The 24,585-nt window shown below is 37.3% G+C and overlaps 3 protein-coding genes across 15 annotated transcripts in view; all 3 read right to left on the bottom strand.

Moving 5' to 3' along the window:
- Positions 1-24,585, bottom strand: part of LOC5567272 — a 286,367-nt gene that overhangs the window by 107,655 nt on the left and 154,127 nt on the right. The window lies entirely within an intron of this gene.
- LOC5567275 (zinc finger protein with KRAB and SCAN domains 5) lies at positions 6,510-7,877 on the bottom strand. Its single transcript, XM_001651634.2, has 2 exons — positions 7,704-7,877; positions 6,510-7,633 (listed from the first exon to the last, which is right to left on the bottom strand). Exon 2 carries the CDS (start codon positions 7,618-7,620, stop codon positions 6,517-6,519), a length of 1,104 nt encoding a protein of 367 aa, XP_001651684.2. The 5' UTR covers positions 7,621-7,633; positions 7,704-7,877; the 3' UTR covers positions 6,510-6,516.
- On the bottom strand, positions 22,518-23,454 carry LOC5567271 (zinc finger protein 583). Of its 2 annotated transcripts, none has more exons than XM_021850264.1 (3): positions 23,287-23,454; positions 23,038-23,201; positions 22,518-22,969 (listed from the first exon to the last, which is right to left on the bottom strand). In XM_021850264.1, the coding sequence occupies exons 1-3, from the start codon at positions 23,308-23,310 to the stop codon at positions 22,612-22,614; spliced, it is 546 nt and encodes a 181-aa protein (XP_021705956.1). In that variant the 5' UTR covers positions 23,311-23,454; the 3' UTR covers positions 22,518-22,611. The 2 variants fall into 2 exon arrangements, with proteins under 2 accessions (XP_021705956.1, XP_001651683.1); XM_001651633.2 differs by having other exon boundaries at positions 22,523-22,969; positions 23,062-23,201; positions 23,287-23,451.

The raw sequence follows: 24,585 nt of genomic DNA, 5'->3' as shown, positions 1-24,585 counted from the left end.
TCGGATAATAAATTTCTCTACATCCCAGATCATTGAGTATCTTTGAGCTTGCGATATACATATTTGAAAGCAGTAAATTGGCAAAGAAAGTTTGCAGTTATAAATAGAGGGAACGATCATAGAATAGTTCGCTGCAGAATATTAAAAGCTCTAATCCAAAGATCTATTACTGCAGCATAATACAAACTTAACCTTTAACGCAAAAAAAATTCTCACAGCATAACTCAAATGAACAACACATTTTAAAAAGTTAATATTTGTAGCAAAACTTTTCAACGATTCGATATACTTTTTAATTTTTGAAATGTACATAAAAACACCGTCTATTATCGAAAGGTTCTAAAGTAAATACCATTATAACAGCACGTCTTGCAAGAGCTGATAAAACAGCAAAATATAATTTACATTTAGCTTTACTAAATAATAAAATTTAAAGCAGTACAAATATGAAGAACAGCCTATTTTGAAAGAAGGCGAAATTTATGATTAAATTAATAGAAGATTGGACGCCAAAAAATATTGCGGCATAATGAAACAAAAAGACATCAACAATTGCGTTCAGAATCATCGAAATGATTGTACCACTTTTCCCCGAATGTCTTTTCTCCGATTGTCGGTTCCCCGAATGCCAGTTCCTCGAATGACCTGTTTCCCCGAAAAGTGGTGCAATTTAAATAGGTGCTATAATAGTCTTCAGTGGTTGGATAGTGAACGAGAAAAAAACGATAGACAATCAAAAGAAGGAAGTATTCTGTCATTCTCGGCTATACACATGTTGGCAAAAATGCTGAAGACGGTTAAACTCGAAAGAACCACCAATTAATTGAAGAAGGGTGCATATTAAATGGTCAGTTCGTTCACCACCCTGAAATTTATAAAGTTACGACAATTATGAATGCCATACACTTTTCGGGGAAGTGGGCTATTTGGGGAAACGGGATATTCGGAGAACTGGCATTCGGGGGAACGACATATCGATTGCCGCCCTTTTTGTCAGTGGGAAGCAAAAAATATTTAAAAAATATAGCTCCAAATAACAGCCTATGTATAAAAGAAGGTTAAATTTATTTAAATTTTAAATAAACAGTTTTATACCTAAATTTGTGCTTAATATATCAAAATTTTCAGTGTATTAATTTATTCCAATAACGATACTCAAAAGAAGAATTTATACTTGAAAGAAAAGTAAATTCTGGATAAATAATAAAATTCTATTGGCAATAACTTTCCTTATATGCTTTAGTTTATTCAAGAGCATATGATTGTTGAATAAAGTGTCATTTTGCTTGGAAATGCTTGGTTTCAGACTCATTATGCCAAACGACTTTATGCCAAATGACCTACCACCCAAGCAGTAATACTGTTGTAATGTCACGAGGAATATCAAAAAATGTCTGACCTGATTCTATTATGAAGAATAAAACTGCAATTTTTTTATTCCATTTAGATTACAGTGGGAGACCGAAATCCGTACAGGCTCAAAATCCGTAAACTTCATGCAGATAGTAGGCGTTTTGTATGAAATGGACGGATTTAGATTAATTTCTTAGGTGTACGGATTTCGATCTCACATTTAGTTTTTACGTTTTATTTTTTTTTGTTTCTGTTCGGTCCATGTTCGGTCTCGTTTTGGTTTCTATCTTGTCTCTTTTTCAAGCTAGGGGTCTCTAAAGTTCCTATATTCAAGGCACTTAACCCCTCTACCGGCAGCTTCATTTTTAACCCCAAGAAAAAAAAAATCAAATCGCAATAACTATTTTGTTTCTCGGTATTTCACCACCATTTTTTCACAAGTTCTCAAAAAACCCTTCTAGTAAAAAATGAAGCTGCCGGTAGAGGGGTTAAATACTACCAGCCCTGCAGAATGATCGATTGAGTTATTTTCAAAATAATTATTCAGAAAATTAAGGCCTATTACTTGACCTGCAGATGTATAAATTTAAGTAAATCGTTAGGAATTTAAGCAAAAGGATGACACTCTACTTGTTCATCCAAATTATTTTGAATCTTTCTTTATCTTCTTGTTTCTCGTCAAGCCAACAAAATCCCAATTTGCAGCCATTCCATGAAAAACCGATCTAGTGGGTCACCGAATTCCGTGGAAATTTGCTATTTTATTCCTTATCCGAAATAAGGATACACGTGTTTTTGGATTTTTTGATTAGGGTGACCATTTCCGAAAAAAGTGACCAAAAAATTGCGACTTTGCAAAATTTTTATTTTTTAAAAAAATCATATATTTTGAACCATTTGACCGATTAACAATTTGGACAAAATAAAATCTAATGATTATGACTTTTCAAAAAAAAAATTTAAGATTTCACAAAAAATATTTTTTTACATGAAAAAAAAATCAAAAAATTCCATTTTTTCGTGTTTTGAAGGCCTCGGGACAAAAAGGGCTATTGCTGTTCTCATTTTTTCTTGAAAGTTCAGAAAATTTTACGTTTGCTGTCGATTGTCCGACATTTCCCCGAAAACCATTTCCCCGAATGCAATTTTCCGGAATGATGTTTTCCCGAATGAACCACTTCCCCGAAAACTTTTTTCCCGAATGAACCATTTCCCCGAAAAAATCTTAATGTTAGCTACATACTTAAAGTTATTCATAATCCTGCTGCCAAAAGGTGTCTAACGTGCTAGCTGATGTTAGGTTAGATGAAAATTTGTCACATTTGCTATAAAATCCATGTGTCTGAAGTAACTGGTGTTCAAAATGATGTGTACAAGCTCATGATAGGCAGTTTCATTGTAAGCGGTATGATTAGCCTATGGCTGTTTGGCTTATGGACATTTGGGCGAATGGACATTTGGATGAGTTGTGCCTTCTTAGAATTATGAGCTTTTATTTTATTTAAACTGTTTCAATAATTATTGGCAATTAGCTGATAATATTTCAATTTGAATTTTCCCTTCTTTTAATGATAGGCTGTTCTTTCAAATTGTTTCGGAATATTTCGCAAAGATTCATTATTCGGTTAAATGTTCGTTTGCCATGTATTCATTTAGTCAAAGGATTATTCTTTCAAATACTTAATACCTTTATGGCGGACTATCACTACAATAAGCCAAGCATTAGTATGGTAGGCTAATTAAAGAATCTATTATATCTTTCCCTACATAACTAGACATCGATTTTTCCTTCTAAAAACTATTAACACCATGCTTCTATTTTAATTTCCTGACAATAAATCAGTTTAAAGATAAATATCTTCATTGGAAACAATTTTTTCGAAAATGACCTAAAACTAATAGCCGAAAACATCAAATGAAGTGAAGTGTTAATAATGAATACTATAAATAAAAATTGGAAAAATAGCAGAAAATGACCAGAACAATATTTGTTTAATGTTTCAGTAGCTCTGACATTTTTTATTGATATCTTTGAAGAATTGCCTTCTAATTAAAGAAGGGAAAATTCCTGTTGAAATGAGGAAAAGCTGTAAGCAGAACAATATTAACACTGCTTGTGGGCTTCGTGGCCGTGCGGTTAGCGGCGTCAGTCGTTTAGGCGTATTGTGAGTGCCACGAAGCGTGGGTCCGATTCCCGTTCCAGTCGGTGAAAACTTTTCGTCAAACGAAAAATTCATCACTGGACTACTGGGTGTTCCGTGTTGTCCGTTGCCTAATGTTTGTGAATGTTCAGTCTGTGCAGCCTTTGGTAAATTGTCTTTTTTTTTTGCTAAGCTTCAAAGAACTGCCTACGATTGAAAAAAGAAAAGTCTAGATTTAAAATGAACACCTTTTAGTGGTGCGTTATGGGGTAAAGATCTACCAGTGAAACTCGATAGTGACAAAGTAATACGACATGCACTAAACAAAGGACACGAGAAATACTAAAATAGATTCAATATTGGTCGCAGTGAATTATGTTCCTAAAAAAATGATTATTAGAGCACTAAAATAAAGTAGAAGTGTTCAAAGAGGGGATATTTACAAATTGTAAAACAAGTAGCTTTTATGGTATCAATTTATTGTTACAGAAAAAAAATAGAACATTTGCCTATGCTTTATGGGAGATAAACTACTAATGCGGAAGCAATGATCGAATAATAGCCTCGAAACGATGCACTAATCTGTCAGATGCGTCCCGAACAAACTTATCGACTCAGCAGTGAAGATCAAGACGTCCCTTTTGAGTCACGCCTTTGAATCATGGACAAAGTTTTCAATCAGTAAAACTTTATTTAATAATTTTGTAGATGCCCGTTCAGCCAGATGTCATTAAGATAAATTATGTCCGGACAAACGACATAAGGCATCAGATTTGCTCACCTCTTGGATAATCTTTCAAAACACACCTTCTACATTTTTTACATTTTTATTGCTATTCTTAGCATAATAAAATTTTGGTTCTATCCCGTTAGGACCAATTACCGTTAGGCCGAATGTCGTTAGGCCGAAAGTCATTAGGCCGAATGCCGTTAGGACGAAAGGGTCGCTAGGCCGATAATGACCGATAGTTCTAATGAACTGTAAGGTCGAATGGATAACTAACAGGGATTGGTCAGTCTTATTTGCGTTACCTAGAAGCCGCCGAATGAATTGTAAGGTCTAGTTAGTTTTCGATCAGGATAATTTGCATTACCTAGAAGCCCACAATATCTGCTGTGAAATATAATCAGAAACAATAGCCTTTGATTAAAAGAAGGAAAAAACACTACTAAATGTGTTAGCCTTATGAAATGAAAAAAAAAATGATCAATTAATGGTCTTAGACCTAAAGACATTCGGCCTAACGGAATTTGGGCCAACGACCTGCACCCTGACTTTTAATACTAAACTTAATGTTTAACATATTTTTAAAAGCAGGGCTTCCAATAAAAACTGTCATCGATTTCCAATCCAAATATCTCGTCTGTCGTTTCTCGATTCAAATCGTTCATAAGAGAATCATTAGTTTTAAGCGATTACCTGACTAACTGAATTCAGTCTATTACTCTGCTAGTTGAGAAAAAAAAAAATAAAAAATGTGTTTGCAGAAAGCTTTCGGGGGCACAGTACATTCGGGGAAACAGTGCATTCGGGGAAATGATTTTCGGGAGAAAATCCTTCGGGGAAATGGTTTTCGGGGAAATGTCGGACAATCTTGCTGTCAATTTTTCAACGATGTATGTTTGATTCTACCCCATTACCCCGAATCCCATTACCCTGAATGACATTAACCCGAACGCCATTACCTCGAATTCCAAAACCCCGAACGACCCATCACCGACACATTACCCCGAATTTCAATATGATGGGGAAATGTCATCAATATCATCATGTCAAGATAATTCTAAATTCGGAGAAATAGCATTCGGGGTGATGGAATTAGGGGTAATGGTACATTCGGGATAATGGAATTCGGGGTGTTGGCATTGGGTTGTTGGGTAATGGGGTAGAATTGTATGTTTTTTTTTTAGTTTTTGAGATGTATATTCTTTCCGAAAAAGAAATCTTCTCGGCTTCCCAGGGCGTAAAGCATCTTCTAATCTCCCACAAAATATACACATATAAAAATGGTCAATCGGCAAAGAAAGCTCTCAGTTAATAACTGTGGAAGTGCTCATAAGAACACTAAGCTGACAAGCAGGCTCTGTCCTAGTTGGGACGTAATGCCAGAGAGAAGTAGATATCTTGGAAAAACCGCAAGAGTTTTGTTTTACATGAAAGTCATGTCCAAGATTTAAAGAGATCCCTGTCGGAAATTTTGTGAGATATCTGCCTATTTTTTAGTGTAAATTCAAAACTGTACTGTGTGGATTTCAAGCACATGTTTCTTGACAAGTTTTAACAGATAATAGATTATCTAACCAAAGAGGAGCTTTTCTAATCTAGCTGCAAAACATTAACGTACGTATTTTTAAAATTCCAAATCAATCATTCATGAAATCAAATAAATTTAGAAGAACAGACAAAATCATGCAAAGAATCACTAATATGGAACATTAGTTTGACAATTATTCAAAGTTAGTAATGCATATCGTTGATAACTATGTTAACTCAATACTGATAGATTTGAGATTGGTACAATGCCCCATACATGAGAAAGTTTTCAAACTAAAGGTAATCGCATATCAGTGCCACTACAGATTTCCGCGCCTTGTAACACAACAATATACCGTATTTTGGTCATCTTCATATTTTTCAAGAATAGGTATAGGAGTAAAAAGCAAATTTTGAAAGTTTTAAACTTGATTATTGGGAAAAATATTAATAATCGTATGGAAACAAGTTTGTAACCCAATGCTTACTTTTTCAGATAGGACTGATTCGAGCCACAACAGCACAGTGGTTCAAAATGTTTCCGCGATTAGAGCGCGGATCGAACTCTCACTCACTTCGTGGCACTCACAACACGCCTAATCGGCTGATGCCGCTATCCACACTGCCACGAAGCTCATTTTGTACTCAAAGTAGACCAATAGCAAATGGACATCCAAACCAAGTTCATGTTGGAAATAAGATAAAAAGTGGCAACACCAAATCAGTAGGATGATTCGTATAATAAATGAGTGTGAAAAGCGTTCTGAGTTAGTTATGCGTATTTATTCCCAAACGTTCATCGACTTTATAGTCAGGCTCAGGTTTCTCTTTCTTGTTCTGGGAGACGACACGCACTACTTTCCCGGTTTTAGCCCTCTTGGCTTTCTTAGCAATCTCCTTGGCAACAGCATTGTTGTTGATCCGCCGGTGTTTGTTCTCGTGAAGTAGCAGATGATCGTACCGCACAACGCCTTTCTCACAAAACTGGCACTTGAAGGGCGCTTCCGTGTGGACAGCCTTCACGTGACGAACCATGTCGAACTTGTAGTTGAACTTCTTCGGACAGTGCTCGCAGCCGAACGATTTATTCTGCTCTTTGTGGCGAAGTTGATGCTTCTCCAAATCCTCCTGTAGACGGTACCGTTTGCCACAGATTTCGCACCGCTGATCCAAGGGACCCGTATGATGAGCATTGTAGTGTTGCGTCAGGTGACTTGGGCGGTTGAAGGTACGTTCACAAGCAGGACAGGGATGTTGACCGGTTGAGCTGTGAAATCTAAACACAATACGACGCTTTTTCAGCGGCAACCTCGACGTGACTTTCTGTTTCGAAGTCACTTTTTCGTCAGGTGCAGATTTAATGGGTTCAGACAATTCCTGCTTGATTGTAACAGGGTTGTCTGGTTCGTCCATGTTGTGCGCTGACACAACTGGAGGAACTCCTTGAGGTAGATTTTGTTCAGGTTTTTGCTCAAAAACACCGAGTGAGGATTCATCGATAGTGTGCACGATAATTTCCTGAGCAACCAAACTGTAGTGCTCAATTTGTGGATTATCTTCGGAGTGTTGAAAGGTCGTTAATTCACAATACTCGTTGTTATTCTGGTTCAAAGGACCATCGTCAGTTTCCACGTAGGAATACGAAGAGTTTTGGGCTTGTTGTCCCCACAGAAATGGACTATCGGCTTTAGCGTAGCATGTTGGCCCGTCACCGGTGGTGACGCTGTCGTAAAATGCTTCAATATCCAAATAGTCCAGATATTCAACTGGGGCTTCTGCCTTCAGCTGGTACGAATCCGGCGATGGCGCGTACGGTACAACAGGCTTGAAACTGGTCCAGAAATCCGCGATGGACGAACAGGATTGCTCCATTGTAACGTGTTGCCTTTTGTTGGAATAAAACGAAACAGCCAGATGAAACTATCGTTATCTTTCTTGTTTACAATATGGCTTACCTTGGGGAACGGATGGAATAACAAAGTTGAAGATTAATTGCACGCGTTGAACGTGTGTTGTTTCTGGTTGAGCCGTAGCGGACACGATAAGGTTCAGAACAATGACCTATTGGACTGAGTTGTTGTTTTGAGTAGTACGAGTACGTACGTACGAGTATGTACGTACGAGTGAAGAATAAGCGGAAATTTATAGCAACGTCGGTGATCATCATAGTGCTGCTATAAAACAGACTTCTATTATTCATGAATTCAAAGATAGCTTTTACATGTGGTATAATACGGTTCTAATGACGCACTTCTCATTTTCGCACTAGAAGTTAAAAAGTTGTGACGTGCGTATAGGGTAGGAGTGCCAATTATTGCAACAGTGGGAACAAAAAGAGATTTTTCCAGTTGTACCACTAGAATATGAAGACTAATATTCACAGGAATGATGCAACTATTTGTTGTTGATGAGAACATTTGTGTAGTTTGGTACACTTCGAAGAATGAACACTTGAAAATCTTGCCTTAAACATATTGCACTTTCTTAGCAGTCTGCTAAGGGACACTCGTTGCGAAATTTATGTTAATTCAGTAAAACTACTTCAACCGATAGATGTTTGTTGCCTAGTGAGACAAAAATGAAAAAAAAAATAGCTGGTAAGCAATCAAATATACCGTTTCAAGTTGGAAAACGTGTTATGTTCACTATTGTTATTGCCTAGTAGGGTAAATCGGCATAATGCGCCCCAACCGAGCAATAAGCCCCACTTCATTTTCAAGTGATTGATGCTTCTTTAACACGTAAATGTGATTACATATCTTAAATATCCGCGAAAAAATGATGTTGCGAATATTAGATCTTTGAGAATTATAAGCAACAAATAGTAATACCAAAAATATCGAAAATCAGCTTTTTGGCGTAAAATTTTAAGTCCGATAGGCAAGCCTCGTTATAAATGAAGCCCATCCTTTACTTTTGTACTTATTACAAAAACTATTGCTTGAAGATGGACCCTTTTAAGCTTAGCAAGTGGTGGAATTCTCCTTGGAAACATTTCTACAACGCTAAGGAATTTTTTTCCGTGGGAGGGGCATATTGCCTGGTTTGAAACGTCAAGATTTGGACCGTTCAAAGAAAACGTCTTGTACTCTTTTTAGCAGCTAACTAGCAAGAGAAAGTTGCACACAGAGCATGACCAACTAAGTAAATAACGCTTTGACGCCAAAATCTATAGCGATAATGCATTTGCTACTGAAATAGACCGTTTTTTCTTAAGGGAGGCATATTATACCTGTTTACCCTACAATGAATGTTTGAGAACTCAATTATGAAGATAGTCTGCATGGGGACGATTGGTTAACATTTTTTGTTCAATGAAATAAAAGAAGTTGAGCTATTCTACGGGTGACTTCCATCCCGGTTCGGTAAGACATTATCTTCAAGTTCTGTGTTCAATTACTGGGACTTTTCAAACACTTCACACTTCAAACCCGAGTGGAACATTGTTGACCCGATTTGTACGTTCCTGTTTTCGATTCTGGTGTTGATTACGACTTTGGCTATAATGAAGGATGCACTTATGGTCCTCATGGAGGGTACGCCTAAATATCTTGATTTTACCGAAGTTATGCAAACATTCCTCCAGATCCAAGTTGTCGTACGGGTACATAATTTAAGAATATGGGCACTCAGCATCAACAAGATTGCGCTGTCGGCTCATTTGGCTATCGAACCGAACACCAACACGGAAACGATCCTTCAGCAGGCGACACGTACCGTCCATGCAAAGTATGATTTCTTCGAAACCACCTTGCAAATTGAAGAATTCCAAGCGGACATGGAAGATTGCAATCAATGTACTAATCCAGTTTAGGACGACGACGAATGGTGCTCGCAAAAAAGGGATGATTATGGAAGAGAGGGAGGGAAGCAAATATGTTGCAATATTAGTAAATTATTGTTGGATGCTGAGGATTTCTTTTTGGTACAGCCGCCTAAAAAAGCTGAGTATTCTACTTGTCGTACTATATTTAGAACAAGCCTATTTTCTAGTAGTATTTAGTTGAAATAGGTGAAGGAAGTCTGCAGCTGGTTGTTAAGCTGTAATAACCAAAATCACATTATTCAGCTAACGAACATTTCCATCATTCGTTTATACATTAGTATATCAATTTTATTGCACAGTTAATTGAAAGCTTTCTTAAGTAATTGCGTTTTCAAATGTTTGAAAAAAATTATATTGTATTTCCTGTTGATATCATTTTTATTAGTTATGTTATCTTGTTCAGAAATGTACATAATCCTGTTGAACTGTTTAATAGCGGAATAAAGCATCTGTGAATATAAAATTCGGTCAAAAGCATAGCCCTCTCAAAACAGGCGAAACCATCGGAATGACCATCAGTTATGAACAAGAAGACATTTATACCCGAGCAGAGAAATACATCGCAGCAAGAAAACATCTTCCACTTATTTGTATTCAGATGATGCCTGAGCCGTAATGAAAAATGAAGAAATCACCCAGAATGTAGGAAATAAAAACCAACAAACGAAAAAAAAAAAAAATCGCAAGCGGTAGCTGCTAATTTCATGAGAGAGGGTTGTTTCAGCGATACCCGATTTTTACAATCCAATACAATCCACCTCCCACTGACCGGCAGTGCTTTTATAGAAGAAATTTGTTTGCAGCTATTAATTGACACACATTGATGTCTTCATAGATGCAGACAATTTTAGCCCAAAATAATCCATTTCAAGAATGGCTGTTCATACACACACATTCTGAGGTCATTTTCATCACAGCAAGCCCCGCATGAAAACACCCAGATATCAAATGGATATCTAAAATGAGTTCAAACTTCCCGAATCGAAAATTAGATTTTCGACCCTGGCGCGTATCAGGTGTCAGAAGGCCGGCTCCAAAGGCACGTTCCCCACCAGTTGGGAGATTTGTGCCATCGCCATATTTGAGCCTATTTCATCATCTACCCGATGGGAGAGGGAAGGGAAGGGAAAGATGGGAGGAAATAGGAGTCTTGAAGAGGGAAGATCGCATAAGCGAAATGAGAGCATGTAGCTCCATACCACAATGGGTTCGAACAGAGCCCTAAAAAGGGCACTGCAAAACGCATGAGCATAAAGAGAGCCTATAGCTCATTACCACAGCGGGTTAAGGATAACAGAATGTCCTGAAGGTTCAGGCTTCTGAATTCAGTTTCACTTAATAAGTGTTTACCAAGTAATTGGAATCGCATTTGCGCAAAAACTGGGCAGTTACATATCAGGTGATACGAAGTTCCATAATCAGAGTCACAACTATCACACACAAATGAGTTAGCACGCTGAATTTGCCATGTGATAGTTGAGTCGGCAGTGGCCTGTCAACGCTCTGACCAAGAGACTGCATTTATGCTTTGACAGATTTGTTAAATACTTCGCCTACCAGATGGCTCAGTAATGTACAATTTTGTTTGACGACATGACTCCAAACTATTCCAATATTGCTTGTGCTGAGTTGCCGCCCAAGAGTTTATCTGAAGCTTCACCCAGCACTTGAAATAGCCGGCTCAGGGCCAATGAAGCCATGCGATGCTCCATCGTGAGCTAGCTCATCAGCCAATTCATTTCCAGCGATGGAAAAATGGCCAGGTACCCATACAAGGTTTACAGAGTTGACTGAATTCAGTTCCTCAATTTGAGTTCAACATGCGATAACATGCTTCGACCTTGAGTTGGCCGAAGCGAGAGCTTTTATAGCAGCCTGACTATCTAAACAGAAGTATATGACTTTACCCATTACGCGCTGTTGAAGTGCTGATTGCACTCCGCACATAAGAGCATATATTTCCGCCTGAAAAACGGTGCAGTTTCTACCAAGTGAGTAAAACTGATTCAGCCTTAGCTCTCGAGAATATACTTCTGCACCAGCTCTACCTTCAAGAAGGGAGCCATCAGTTTAACATACTATATTGTTTGATATACTTCTTTCCAAATAGCCAGACGTCCACTTTTCCCGTGAAGGGAATTGTGTGGTAACTGTCCTGTAAGGAATTGTGAGATCACTTGGAGCAAGGACAATTTTGTCCCAATTCACCAAAAGTGGAAACAACGAAGTGTGTGTAGATCTACGATTCACAGGATTTTTCTCCAGTAGATCCAGTACCCATAAGCGGTAAGAGCAAGAAAGTGCTTCTTGTTTAAGATGTATGTGTAGTGGCGCAACGTCGAAAAGGGCCTCGAGCGCTGCTGTGGGAGTTGAAGAGAATGCACCAGATATCGCCATCAAGCACATCCTTTGGAGATGGCCCAATTTGGATTGGATTGTTCTCTCTTTGCCCTTTTGCCACCACACATGACACCCATATTCCAATATTGGTCGAACAACTGTTGTGTAAATCCATTTGATATACTTGGGTTTGAGGCCCCAAGTTTTACCAAAGGTTCGCCGGCATTGACCGAAGGCCATGCAAGCTTTTTTGACTCTGAAATCAATGTGAGGTGTCCAATAAAGTTTGGAATCTAGAACGACTCCGACATACTTTACCTGATCGGTTACACTAATCTCAGTGCCAAAAAGACGTAAAGGTCGAATTCCATCGCGGTTTCGTCTTTCCGTAAAAAGAACAATAAATGTTTTATTCGGGTTAACCGAAAGGCCATATTGGCGACACCAACTCTCGACTACCTGAAGTGCACTTTGCATCAGGTCGAATAGGGTGCTTATGCACATACCAACTATCAGAGCTAGATAGTCGTCAGCAAATCCATAAGTTGGAAAACCGCTATTATTGAGTTGCCTCAATAGCGTATCTGCTACGAGATTCCACAAAAGTGGTGACAAGGCTCCCCCTTGGGGGCATCCGCAAACACTCAATTTTCGAATCGCTGCTTGCCGCAATGTCGAGAAAAGATGTCGATTTTTGAGCATTTGATGAATCCAATTGGTAATCATTGTAGTTAGTCCATGGTTTCGTGCGGCTTCCAATATGGCATCGAAAGACACGTTATCAAAGGCACCCTCAATATCCAAGAAAACACCCAAGCAGGATTGCTTCTGAGCGAATGCTTTCTCGATATCGTATACAACTTTGTGTAGAAGAGTCACAGTGGACTTTCCAGATTGGTAAGCATGTTGATTCACATGAAGAGGCATGTTTGCCAAATAAGCATCACGGATGTGATGATCGATAATGCGTTCCAGACATTTCAGAAGAAAAGAGGTCAGACTGATTGGTCTAAAACTCTTCGCTTCTTCATACGACGCACGTCCTCCTTTCGGGATAAACTTTACAGTAATATCACGCCAGGATCTGAGAATGTACCCGGTAGCAAAACTGCTTACAAGTAGCTTTTTCAAAACATGTTTAATAAACTCACTTAGAAAATTGAAATCAGAGGCAGACATATGTATCACTTGAATTGAGTACATTATCTGATGGTTTTCCGTTAGGATTTTCGGTAGACGAAGAGGCTGAGTAGAAGTTTCTTGTAGCGGCAGGGGTTTTTCCATTTGAATTGAAACAATTATAATGGGTACTCATATTATGAAAAGGGGAGGAGTTCAAATTACCTGCTACGATATCGGCAAAGGATTTTTCTTGGGTAGATACATTCGAAATTAAAATATTCGAGCGGCTACCCGACGGATTAAAATTAGTTCATGAATGAACATGATTATAATCTTCCTGATGAGTATGATTCCTAATCTAGCGATCGTTAACTGAAAAATGAGCATTGTTCGATACTCTAAAAGGGAAATTCCAGAAACAACCGTTATCGTAACGGATATTATCTTTCATCTGCCTGGCACGAGCCTCGACTACTCGCCTACGTGAAGGGCAAACCCAAAAATTTGACTTATGATTGCCCCTGCAACTGGCGCATATGAACGCATCGGTATCTTCCTTCACTGGACAGACGTCCTTACCGTGAGAAGAGCCACCGCAAATCATGCATTTAGCATTCATGCGGTAATTTTTTGTGCCATGACCCCACCTTTGGCACTGAAGACGGAATTGAGTGGGGTTCTAGAAATTTCCTGCTGGTTTCTGGAAATATTCCCATGTCACACGGATATTGAACATAAGTCTTGCTTTTCCTAAAGCTTTAATATTATTTAGATCTTTTTTGTTAAAGTGAACTAAATTCTTGTGAATATTCTTGAGAAAGCCCTTTCCGGAGAATGCCAGATTTGGTTCTCTATTTCATAATATCTACTTGGACTGGGAAAATCCAAGTAAATCATTTATTCCATTTTTGATCTCTTCAGGTGACTTATAGTCACTTGGGAGACCTTTCAAGACACTTTTTCTGCAAACGTTCAGTTTTGTTGTTATAAGTAAAAAATGTGCTTCTTCTCTTCAAGATGTATGAGAAGAAGTTCGCGATCTTTAAGAGTTTCCGGTAAAACGCGACAGTCTCCTTTCTTTGCGATTTGGAAGGAAACCTTGATTCCTCTAATGGAGTTCAAGATCTCCTGCCTAAAACCCCCAAATTCGGCACAACTGACCACGATTGGCGAAACAAAGAGTAGTTTCCCTCTTGAATCAAAGAGCCTGGGCTAGAGGCTGCTTGGATTTGGTGTTCGGAAAATTTGTTAGAGCATCGAACTGATTGCTCATTTCGATACAATAATCAATATTATCCATTTCACCCTTGGAAAAAAGTTCGCAATCCGGAGAAACTCCTTTCTTCAATTGCTAGTGAAAGTTTTATATTTCACTTTTTTGGAAGGAAGTTGTGAATTCAGAGATTTACCATTCCTTTTTTTGTAGTTTCCCAAGACGGTGTCCAAGAAGGATTACTACCGCTAGCTATCGCTAACGGGTCCAAATAAAAATCGAAGTAAAGTGTAAAGTAAGTAAAGAAAAGTAAAGTAAGTAAAATGTACTGTTTTATTACTTTTTGTAGTTTTTAAAAAACTTCCAAGAGCAGAGAGAATTCGTGTACGCACAGCACGAAGGTATGATGGGCAGTGGGGGAATTGATGAATTTCTTGTAGAATCCCTAGAGGAATTTCCGGTAGAATCACTGGAGCGATTTCAAGCGGGATTCTTTAGGAAATCTCCGGTATGATTATTGGAAGAATCTCGAGAGGACTACCTTGGAATATTCTTGCATGTGTACTTGGAGCAATTTCTGGATTAATCATTGAAGAAATATCTACAGAAATTCTTAAAGAGATTGTCGAAGTGCAACCACTGGAGGAGTTTCTGGAGAAAGCATTGGAGACATCTCTGCAAGAATCGTTGTAGAGATTTTTTGAAGGCATCCTTGGATGAGTTTCCGGAACAATTTCTGGAGGGAAAAATATCAGTTGAAATCGCTTGAAGAATCTCTGGAGGAATTCTTAGAGCAATCCTTGGAAGAATTCCTGGTTTTGAAAAAGTTCCAGGTTGGAACAGAGCATATGTTTTCATTTTCAAACTTCTTGAGCATAAACAGTGCATAGACATATCAAAACTATTCAATCAGCTTTGGCTGAGGGGTTTCGATTATCTTCTATATAAATAAAAATGGAATGATGTTTGTATGTCACGAAATGGCTTGAGAACGGGAGTTTGGACTTACATGATTCTTTCACTGATGAATTCGTCCAGAGCTGCGACGTGTTTGTACGAAGAAAAAAAATGAAAATTTTCTGAATAGTGGGCAAAACGGGAGAAAACTAATCTGACATTTTCTACACGGGACCTGCATAGCGTTTTTCAACAGCCTACTTGATGGCAAGATGAAGTTTTCCGGGACTACTAGTAGAATAATAAAAATTGAAGAGTAATAAAAATTGGTTGGAGGATTATTGCCGCCTACTGACGCTTTGAATAGTACACTGAGGCAAAAATACTTAGGTTTTCCATAAATCAAGACTTATGAACCAGCCAAATTATGGTTTCATTGCACGCTTAAACATTTCGAAAATGGGATCATAAGTTTCATAAGTGAGAGCTTTGAATTCTTTAACAAGAATTACTTGAAATAATTTTCATAGCAATTGCTAGAAGAACTACTCCGCTTTTGATGTTGGGTACAAGTTAATCGAGTACATATCACATGTTATCAAACACACTACGAGTGTAGATTTGCGAAAGGTTCACTTTATTCAACAAACTTTGATAAGTTCGTCACCTCAAGTGTCGGCATAATTTTTCCCTACATAGATATTGTTCACACCAAATGAAAATATTATATTTACATATAAGCATATTTATAGCTCACAAATAATTATTTATCATGGTCTAATCACTTATCAAAGTGAATCCTGTGACCCAACGATCCTTCCCATTAACAAACATCCCTCCCAGTAACCTTTGTGGAGATGCAGAGGCAAACACGGTCTCCAAATAGCAAAGGTTACACACTAACATTCCTTCCCCCAATCCCACCTGACTGCAAGGACGTGGCCGGCGCCGTTATTGACCATGTATAAAAAGAGGCACTGAATTATGCACACTGAAGAAGATTATGGCCAATCCCAGCCGATCTTCTAGTTGATTCTTTGTGCATTTTCACTGACCTCGGTCAATCACGGAATAGCAACCATTGATATGTGTAGTCAGTCTAAGCTAAGCTAAGCTAAGCTAAGCTACATATCACATGTTATCAAACATGTCAATTTTTGTGCACGCCTGAAATAAGAGGCGAGCAACATTATCGATTGATAATACGATTTAAGCTAATACCATTGCGTTTATTACCGAATTTCATAGATTGACTTATGAAATTCATTACTGAAATTTTTCACCAAAATCATAAGTAAAACTTACAAATTTCAACAATAATCGTTGTGGCGTTAAATCATAATTATTCCTTAAGAAATTATTAAGTTTTTTTGCCTCAGTGTACTTACATACAATGTACTAGAATACTTCAAAATATCAAATGAATATAAAAAAGAACGCAATAACTGATATCGGTCAAATGTATATTGATATATCCTAGCCATACAATAATTAATAGAAAAACAGTTTACACAATCTTCACAGAAGCACCAGTATTAAGAAATGCATAGTTGACAGAATTAGAATAGGGTTCAAACTGGAACAGGTTCCAATCCCGGGATTCGGTTTGTCCAGTGTGTATCGGTTATACTGCTTGGTATATTATTTCAGAACTTGGTTGATTTAAGTATTCCTGCTCATGGAGCAGAGCTCTGACATCTTCTTCTTCTTAGCATTACGTCCTCGCTGGGACATAGCCTGCTTCTCAGTATTTCCACAGTTGAGGGATTCCACGGAGGCATGCAAGTCGATTCTGATCGACCATTTCAAAAATATCTGAAACTTTGCACAGTTTTTCAGTTCCATCTAAATCGTCATTTTCCGATATCAAATCTTCAAGTTGAGTCACGACTAACTTTTCAAAAGGGTGTATGTGAAAATGGTTCAAAAATATTCAAAAAGCTGCACAGCAAAAACGGTTCGTTTGATTGTTAGACAACTTAAGAAACAAAGTTAGACAACTAAATAAAGATTCCAAAAAAAATACACATAGTAAAAAAGGTTTTTTTTCATTAAAAAACATAATTTTTGACATAAAAACTCAAATATCTCAAAACCCTATCGGAATACCAACGTAATTTTTTGAGGGAAAGCGGTCCATTATATTAGCTATCTACCATAAAAATTTGGTGATGGTAAGCCAATAAACAAAAAAGTTATGACATTTCAAATATTTCACAAATTTGACACTTAGTGAAAAAAATTTTTTTTTTCATTGTTAATTTTTTTTAGGACCGCAGTTTGTTGCTGAATTTTTTGTTAAGGGTACCACATGAGGTTAACAAGTTGTTTTCATGATATTTTATTTAATTATTCATAACTATTATAGCATCTATTAGAAAGTTAGACGCGATCCAGTGTTGTGATCTAAAGTCTTGATATTGAAGACAAAAGCTACAAAAAAAGTTTTCTATACAGGTATACGACTAGTTTACCTGCAAAAAGTTTACCTCGCAGAGAACAAGGCGGGTCTATACCCAGGTGATCTAGTATACGTAAAGCAGGTCGGTTTTCTCGGCGCTGGTTTTCTCCACAAAGTTAAAATCTGATTACACCTGGGTATAGACCCGACTTGGTAGAGAATAGACTTTGTTAATCATATTTGGGAGAAAGCGAGTAACTTCAACAACATCAAAAACATGATAGGTACATACCATGAACATACTCACGAAAAAGCTAAAAATATACTACCACTATGGTTATAAAAGATTTAATTGTAAAATTTTTCTTCAGTCAAGCAAACGACACCAAACTAGTCAGTAGGAACTTAAAAGCGATTTTGTTTATTAAAATCTAACGAGCAACATGAGTAGTCGCTTTCTCAACTGTTGCAGGCCGTTTGCAGAAAAAAAGTGTTTGAAAGAGCTACGAAATCTCACCGAAAGCACCATAGATAAACTGAAAGCGGCTGGTTATGCTCCAATGTCTACATTGAATACAAATTTACGCATTTGTACGTCCTGCCGTTTAAACGTTGACAAACGGGCAATCTGTACATCATCGGTGGATCAGGTTGCAGGAAGTACGAAAACAACAACAACTGAGGAATTACTAGATGCACCGACAACAACTGAGGAGTTACCAGAAGTACCAAGTGCAGATAGTCTTGCCACGGTACCATCAGCGACATCTGTTTCAACGAATCAATCAGAAGATGAGTGCATCCAGAAGGTCAACATCGAACGCTTCAACGAAGGGATAGCTGGGTTACGTCAATTATCCCGAGAAAAAATACCGTGAAATCAACGAAGCTGTACGAAGAAACCTCTTCAAATTAGGACCTGAGGATGTGGAAAATACAGACTACGATGAGGTAATTATGAATATGAAGGAAAGGTTCTCGAATCTAGCCACGACAAGGAAAGAAAAATTATTGATTTTGTCGATGCTGCCAAGCGCGTGGTCTATTCAAGACACCATTGATGAGTTCAAAACCAATAGAAATACAGCAAAAAAGGCAAAACAATTCAAAAATAACTGTCTTGCAACCAAAAATGCTAGGTCGAGTACTTCATTAACAGATGAGACAAAAGAAAAAATAATTCAATATTTTGAAGACGATGAAGTAAGTAGAGCTATGCCTGGCCAAAAAGATTATGTATCTGTAAAAAAAGATGGAAAGCGTCAAGCAATCCAAAAACGATTAATGATGACTACTTTGAAAGAAGCGTATACACGCTTCAAGGAAATTAACGAAAATATTAAGGTAGGTTTTTCCTCATTTGCAAGCCTTCGTCCAAGGCAATGCAAGCTTCTATCCAATTCAGGAACACATAATGTTTGTGTGTGCACAACACACGAAAATATTAACCTAATCTTACATAGTTTGAAAAGAATCAATTTATCAAAGGATATTAAAATGTTAACTGGTAGTCTTTTGTGTGAAAATACAACATCAAATTGCTATCTACGATCTTGTTCGGATTGTCCAGATTCTTCATCATTGGAAAATACTTTATTCGCTGAGTTTGAAGAAAATTATATTGATCAGTTATCATTTGAGCAATGGGTGACCACGGATAGGTGTGATCTAGAAACTATTGTAAAACCTGTAGATGAGTTTGTGTCATTTTTTTGCTTGAAATTAGAAAGTTTAATTCCTCACGACTTTATTAAAACAGAGCAATCCCGCTTTTTAAAAAATACGAAAAATACATTACAAGATGGTGAATTTTTAGTCATTTGTGATTTTTCTGAAAACTATAGCTTTGTATTGCAAGATGAAGTGCAGTCCCATCACTGGAACGTACAACAAGCTACAATTCATCCATTCGTTATTTATTTCAATGGAAGTACCCAAATTGAACATTTTAGTTTTTTTGTAGTTTCCGAAGATTTAAGACACGACTCAGTATCTGTAAATTTGTTCATTGCCAAAATGATTAACTTTTTACGCGTTGATAAGGATAAAGAAATCAGAAATATATATTTCATGTCTGATGGAGCAGCATCGCAGTACAAAAACCGTGAGAATTTTTCGAGCCTATGTCAATTTAAATCAAAGTACGGAATTGATGCAGAATGACATTTCTTTGCTACGTCACATGGCAAAGGTCCTTGTGATGCTATTGGAGGAACCATAGAGCGCATGGCCACAAGAGCAAGTTTAGCCAAAGAACGTGAGCATCCAATTAAAACTGCAAAAGAACTATTTGATTGGGTGAATCGCAGAAAAGAAGAAGATTTAACAAAATTATCATTTTGTTTTACTACTACTGAAGAGTACGAATTAACGGCATCAGAGCTCAGCGAGCAATATAATAACGCGAAAACGATCCAAGGAACCCAAAAATTTCACTGTTTCATTCCATTGTCAGAAAATAAAATTAAAGCAAAACTATACTCGAACTGTACTGATAATGATGCAAAAGTGTTCGATATTGTAAAAAAATTGAATAACAATAAATAAATAAATAAGTATTAATAAAATGTTTTCATGATCTCATAACGCATACCCAAATCCAAAACTTTTAAAGTTTATTTATAACATTTAGAAACTCATCGATCATACTCTAAAAAAAATATCCTGGTAAAAAAAAAATATTTTCGTGTAATCTGTTAATTCATTTTAATTTATACATATATACATATACATATAATATTTATACATATAATATACATAATACTAATGAATACATGAAAACGACTTGTTTAATACACGCAAGGCCCTTAAGGGGGCAGGATCCGTCATTGATTCCGGAATTTTCAAAAGCAGTTTTTTCGTTCAAAATCAAGAAAATAAACAGGAAAATGTGTTCACTCTATTCTGTTCCCCTACCGAAATACAGTGAACACATTTTCATCGAATAATTTTTAGTTTTGAACAGAAAAACTGCTTTTCATGTTTCGATGATGACGATGATTACGATGACGGAGCGTTGATCGTTAACAATAAAATCAGCAACAAACTGCGGTACCCGTAATAATTTACACCGAAAAAAAAAATTATTTTTTTCTACTAAATGTGAAAATTGTGACATGTTTGAAATGTCATAACTTTTTTGTTTATTGGTTTACCATCACCAAATTTTTATGGTAGATAGCTAATATAATGGACCGTTTTCCCTCAAAAAATTACGTTGGTATTCCGATAGGGTTTTGAGATATTGGAGTTTTTATGTCGAAAATTATGTTTTTTAATGCAAAAAAAAAAAATTTTTTACTATGTGTATTTTTTTTTGGAATCTTTATTTAGTTGTCTAACTTTGTTTCTTTAGTTGTCTAACAATCGAACGAACCGTTTTTGCTGTGCAGCTTTTTGAATATTTTTGAACCATTTTCACATACACCCTTTTGAAAAGTTAGTCGTGACTCAACTTGAAGATTTGATATCGGAAAATGACGATTTAGATGGAACTGGAAAACTGTGCAAAGTTTCAGCTCAATAGAAAAAAATGAATTAAAAAATTTACCAAATTTTGGTGCTGTTGCTTGGAATCACTCAGTTATTAACTAAGAGCTTTCTTTGCTAAAATTGCCATTTCTGCATTCGTATATAGTGTGGTAGGTACGATGATACTCTATGCCCAGGGATGTCAAGGAAATTCCCATTACGAAAAGATCCTGGACCGACCGGACTCTAACCAGTCGGCTAAGGAAGGCTAGGGAAGATCTGATCTGGAAAAAGCAAATAACACCAGTTGTAAAACAGACAACGACAAGACGGATGGCTACTAGTCGGATATGCCTGAGCTGGAGGACGGAACTTATGTCTCGCTATCAATGGATTCACCATCTCCATCGTCTAGATTTCGTAACTAATGAGACATGAAATTTCATTTGAAACTGTATCAACCAATAACGGGGACTGTTCAAGTGAAAGCAGCTTATACGACAATTCATCTAAAGTATTGTACCGCAAATTCGGGTTGGTTGGTTTGACTTTATTAACGAGATTTTTAGCCCTGGGCTAGTTCATCTCGGGACCAACGGCTTTACTTCCCTTCCGAAGGAAGTCGTCACTATAACTTTTTACGTCATAAGTGACTATGTCGGGGATGGGATTCGATCCCAGGTCCAAATTCGGGTGTAATTGATCAGTAGGGTGAAGTTGATCACCGTGTCATGCAATTTTCAATCTTACTAATAGTGCATCAAAGTCAATACAACCTATTGTAAATGAACGTTGTTTGTCTTAAATATTGTCGAATTGTGTGTAGTGAAGGTTTTTGTGTCACAGAATGTCTATTTCTACGAAAATAATGTAAAATTCCAGAATTATGTTTGGTGTGATAATGATAGACATTCACAAACTTCTAGCTCCAAACAAGGATTTGGACAAAGTGTCAGCCTGAAGGTTTGTGAGGATGCTTAAAATATATCCCAAAAACAGATTTTATCATCAAAATTCGTACCAATTTGCTCGGTTTGTTGGAAAAAATGAATTTCTGCTGAATGTTAGGAAAATCCTTCAGTAATTGCCTACTTTTAGGCGTTTTCCGAGATATTCTTGAAATTTAATTAAGGATTTTTACCATAAATATTGTATTGTTAAGAATTTGGCAAACATATTCGGATTCAGGAGGCCCAAATTAAGTATGTAGAGTTGAATCCAAAACTAACAATAATCATTTTGACAAGTGATCAATTTCACCCCGAAATGGAATCCCCCGATTTCTTATTTTAAAGATTATTTTTAGTACTAACATCACTTTTGATAGAAAATTTAAGTACATAAGCCAATGAAGTTCACCGTTGTACTTGTTTTCCTCCATTTGATTGTATAGTTTTGATAACATTTTAGAAAGCAGACCTGAAAAATCGTGAAAAATTATCAATTTAACCCGAAATTACGGTAATAGGAAATCTCGTTGTTAAATTGTTTTTTATTGATTGAGTTTTGACGAAAATAAAATTGACCTTTATTTTACACCTAAATTACATTAAAACATTTAACATGTTGCGTCCAACCAATAGAAGTCCCTGTTCAATGCTGGCGCTTGTGAATTTCCAAAGTACAGCTGTTGACGAACAGTGCGCCACACATCAGGCACCTCAATACCGCCAATCTGTGATTCTCGGCGAAATGTTTATCCAGCTCCACCATGGATCGAAAGTCCTTCGTACAACTCTCGATCGAACATCGCACAATCCTTGCACATTTTGGCTGGTGCATTTTCTGGTGTTCTTTCAGCTGGGTTCTCGCTGGGAAGCTAACAAAACATTCCACGCAACGATAGTTCCTTGCCATGTGGGATGAAAAGCGATGATTGCGAAGTTCTTCATCGTTTGCGAATGAGCTTTTGCATATCGAGCAGGTTTTAGAATTTGCTGGTTGTGCTACTCTGGAATTGTGGGAAGGTGTTGGAACTGTAATGCCGGGATGCGAATTCGGGGTGGAATGGGAGCGTACTGTACGCTGTAGAACCGTACGTACTCAGTTTTCGAGGCTTCGTCGTTTACTGGACCTAGACTGGCTGGAAGAACAGATATCTCTGTTTGTTCGACTGCGTTGCGTTTTGCTCTTTTCTTCGGAGGCTCGTCATTTTCTGCCGTCGTGTCGATGTTTTGTTTACTCTAAAAATATTGAGTTCTTGGTATTGGCTTTTTCTGTCATACAGCTTCTACTTATGCTTCACTAGAATTTTGAATATATCCTTACCGTAGGATTAGAATTTGGAGGCATTTTTGTTCGTACAACGGACTTACTGTTTGTTTTCCAATTGGTATTGTTATAAATGCAGACTTAACATGGCTTCGAAATCAATAATTATCGCTATAATCCGATTTTATACCAGCCCCAATATAACCGACCCCTTTTGCGATAGAGATCGCCGCTTGATTTTACGCAACTAGGGTTGTCATTACGGCTTAAACCAGCCGACGGTGTTTTGAAAAAAAAAACCTGAAGTTCGTAGATACAAAAGTAAGTTTGGACGAAAAGGGGTCGGTTTGACGAGATACGAGCACGTCGAAGCCGGACCCATACTAATGATCTCATTGAGCCAACCTATGAGCAGGGTTGCCATTACATTCTGGAAAATTTCTGGTGAATTTAGCAAGTGTTCTTTGAATGTATGAAGCTATATTAAAAGAAATTGAAAAACTTAATACAGCATGGAACATAAGAATTGTGATAACCACACATACAAAACCATATTTTTGCAATTTCTCATCGTAATAGGCTGTTTTTCATCACGCACACCCATTATGGAAGGGGCTACTATCCCGCATTGTCGTATGAGTCTATTACCTAACTGAAAGCGTTTGTTAATAACTCATCAATATGATGGATAGAATTGAAAAATAACAGAGGGCCATACACGGAGAAATCAGATTACCCAAAAAAATAAGTTCTTTTTACTCAAATTTGGGTAAACTGCATTTAGTTTTTACCCACGGTTGGGTTGTTTTGCCTCTCTTGCAACAGCAATGTTGTCAAAAACAGAGAGAGACGCACCGACCCAGCGTCGAAGTTCAATGGAATAAGCCACATTTGGGTTCTTTCGAGTTTACCTAACGTTAAGTTGTTTTAACCCATCACGGAGTCTTCGAAAGCTACCGCTGGGTAGATTTTTTTTTGCACTGAGTTGTTTGTTTTGCCGCTGTCAAATGGAAACAACCTAATGATAGGTATATATCAGTTAACCCAAATTTGGGTTATCCCACGGAAGAGCCGAATTGCGTCAAAAGAAGTCAAAGTTGGGTTTATTTGCGGCTCCGTGTATATACACTCCCGTGCAAAAATTTGGGTTCACCCCCTCAAAAACATACAAAAGTGTTCTGTCCATATCTCTGTGATTACGCGTCTAATTGAAACCCTCTAAGCCGCATTCGAAAGGCAAAGAGTTATTCATACCTCGTATGTATTTTTCCAAAAACATTTTTTGAATTTTGTATACTAAATTTGTACTTTATGTTGTGACATTTTTCGAAAAACACACTGAAAAAACATTTGTAA

The sequence above is a fragment of the Aedes aegypti genome, chromosome 3, assembly GCF_002204515.2.
Source record: "Aedes aegypti strain LVP_AGWG chromosome 3, AaegL5.0 Primary Assembly, whole genome shotgun sequence".
NCBI classification, from domain to species: Eukaryota; Metazoa; Arthropoda; class Insecta; order Diptera; family Culicidae; genus Aedes; species Aedes aegypti.
This window is presented reverse-complemented; position numbering and strand designations above follow the sequence as displayed.

Bases quoted from the DNA above. Each gene is read 5' to 3' on its own strand.
- LOC5567275 (XM_001651634.2), bottom strand. From the start codon at position 7,620: ATGGAGCAATCCTGTTCGTCCATCGCGGATTTCTGGACCAGTTTCAAG.
- LOC5567271 (XM_021850264.1), bottom strand. From the start codon at position 23,310: ATGCCTCCAAATTCTAATCCTACG. The intron at 23,202-23,286 runs GTAAGGATATAT...CAATATTTTTAG, and splicing joins CTCCAAATTCTAATCCTACG to AGTAAACAAAACATCGACAC. The intron at 22,970-23,037 runs GTACGCTCCCAT...CCACAATTCCAG, and splicing joins GTACGGTTCTACAGCGTACA to AGTAGCACAACCAGCAAATT.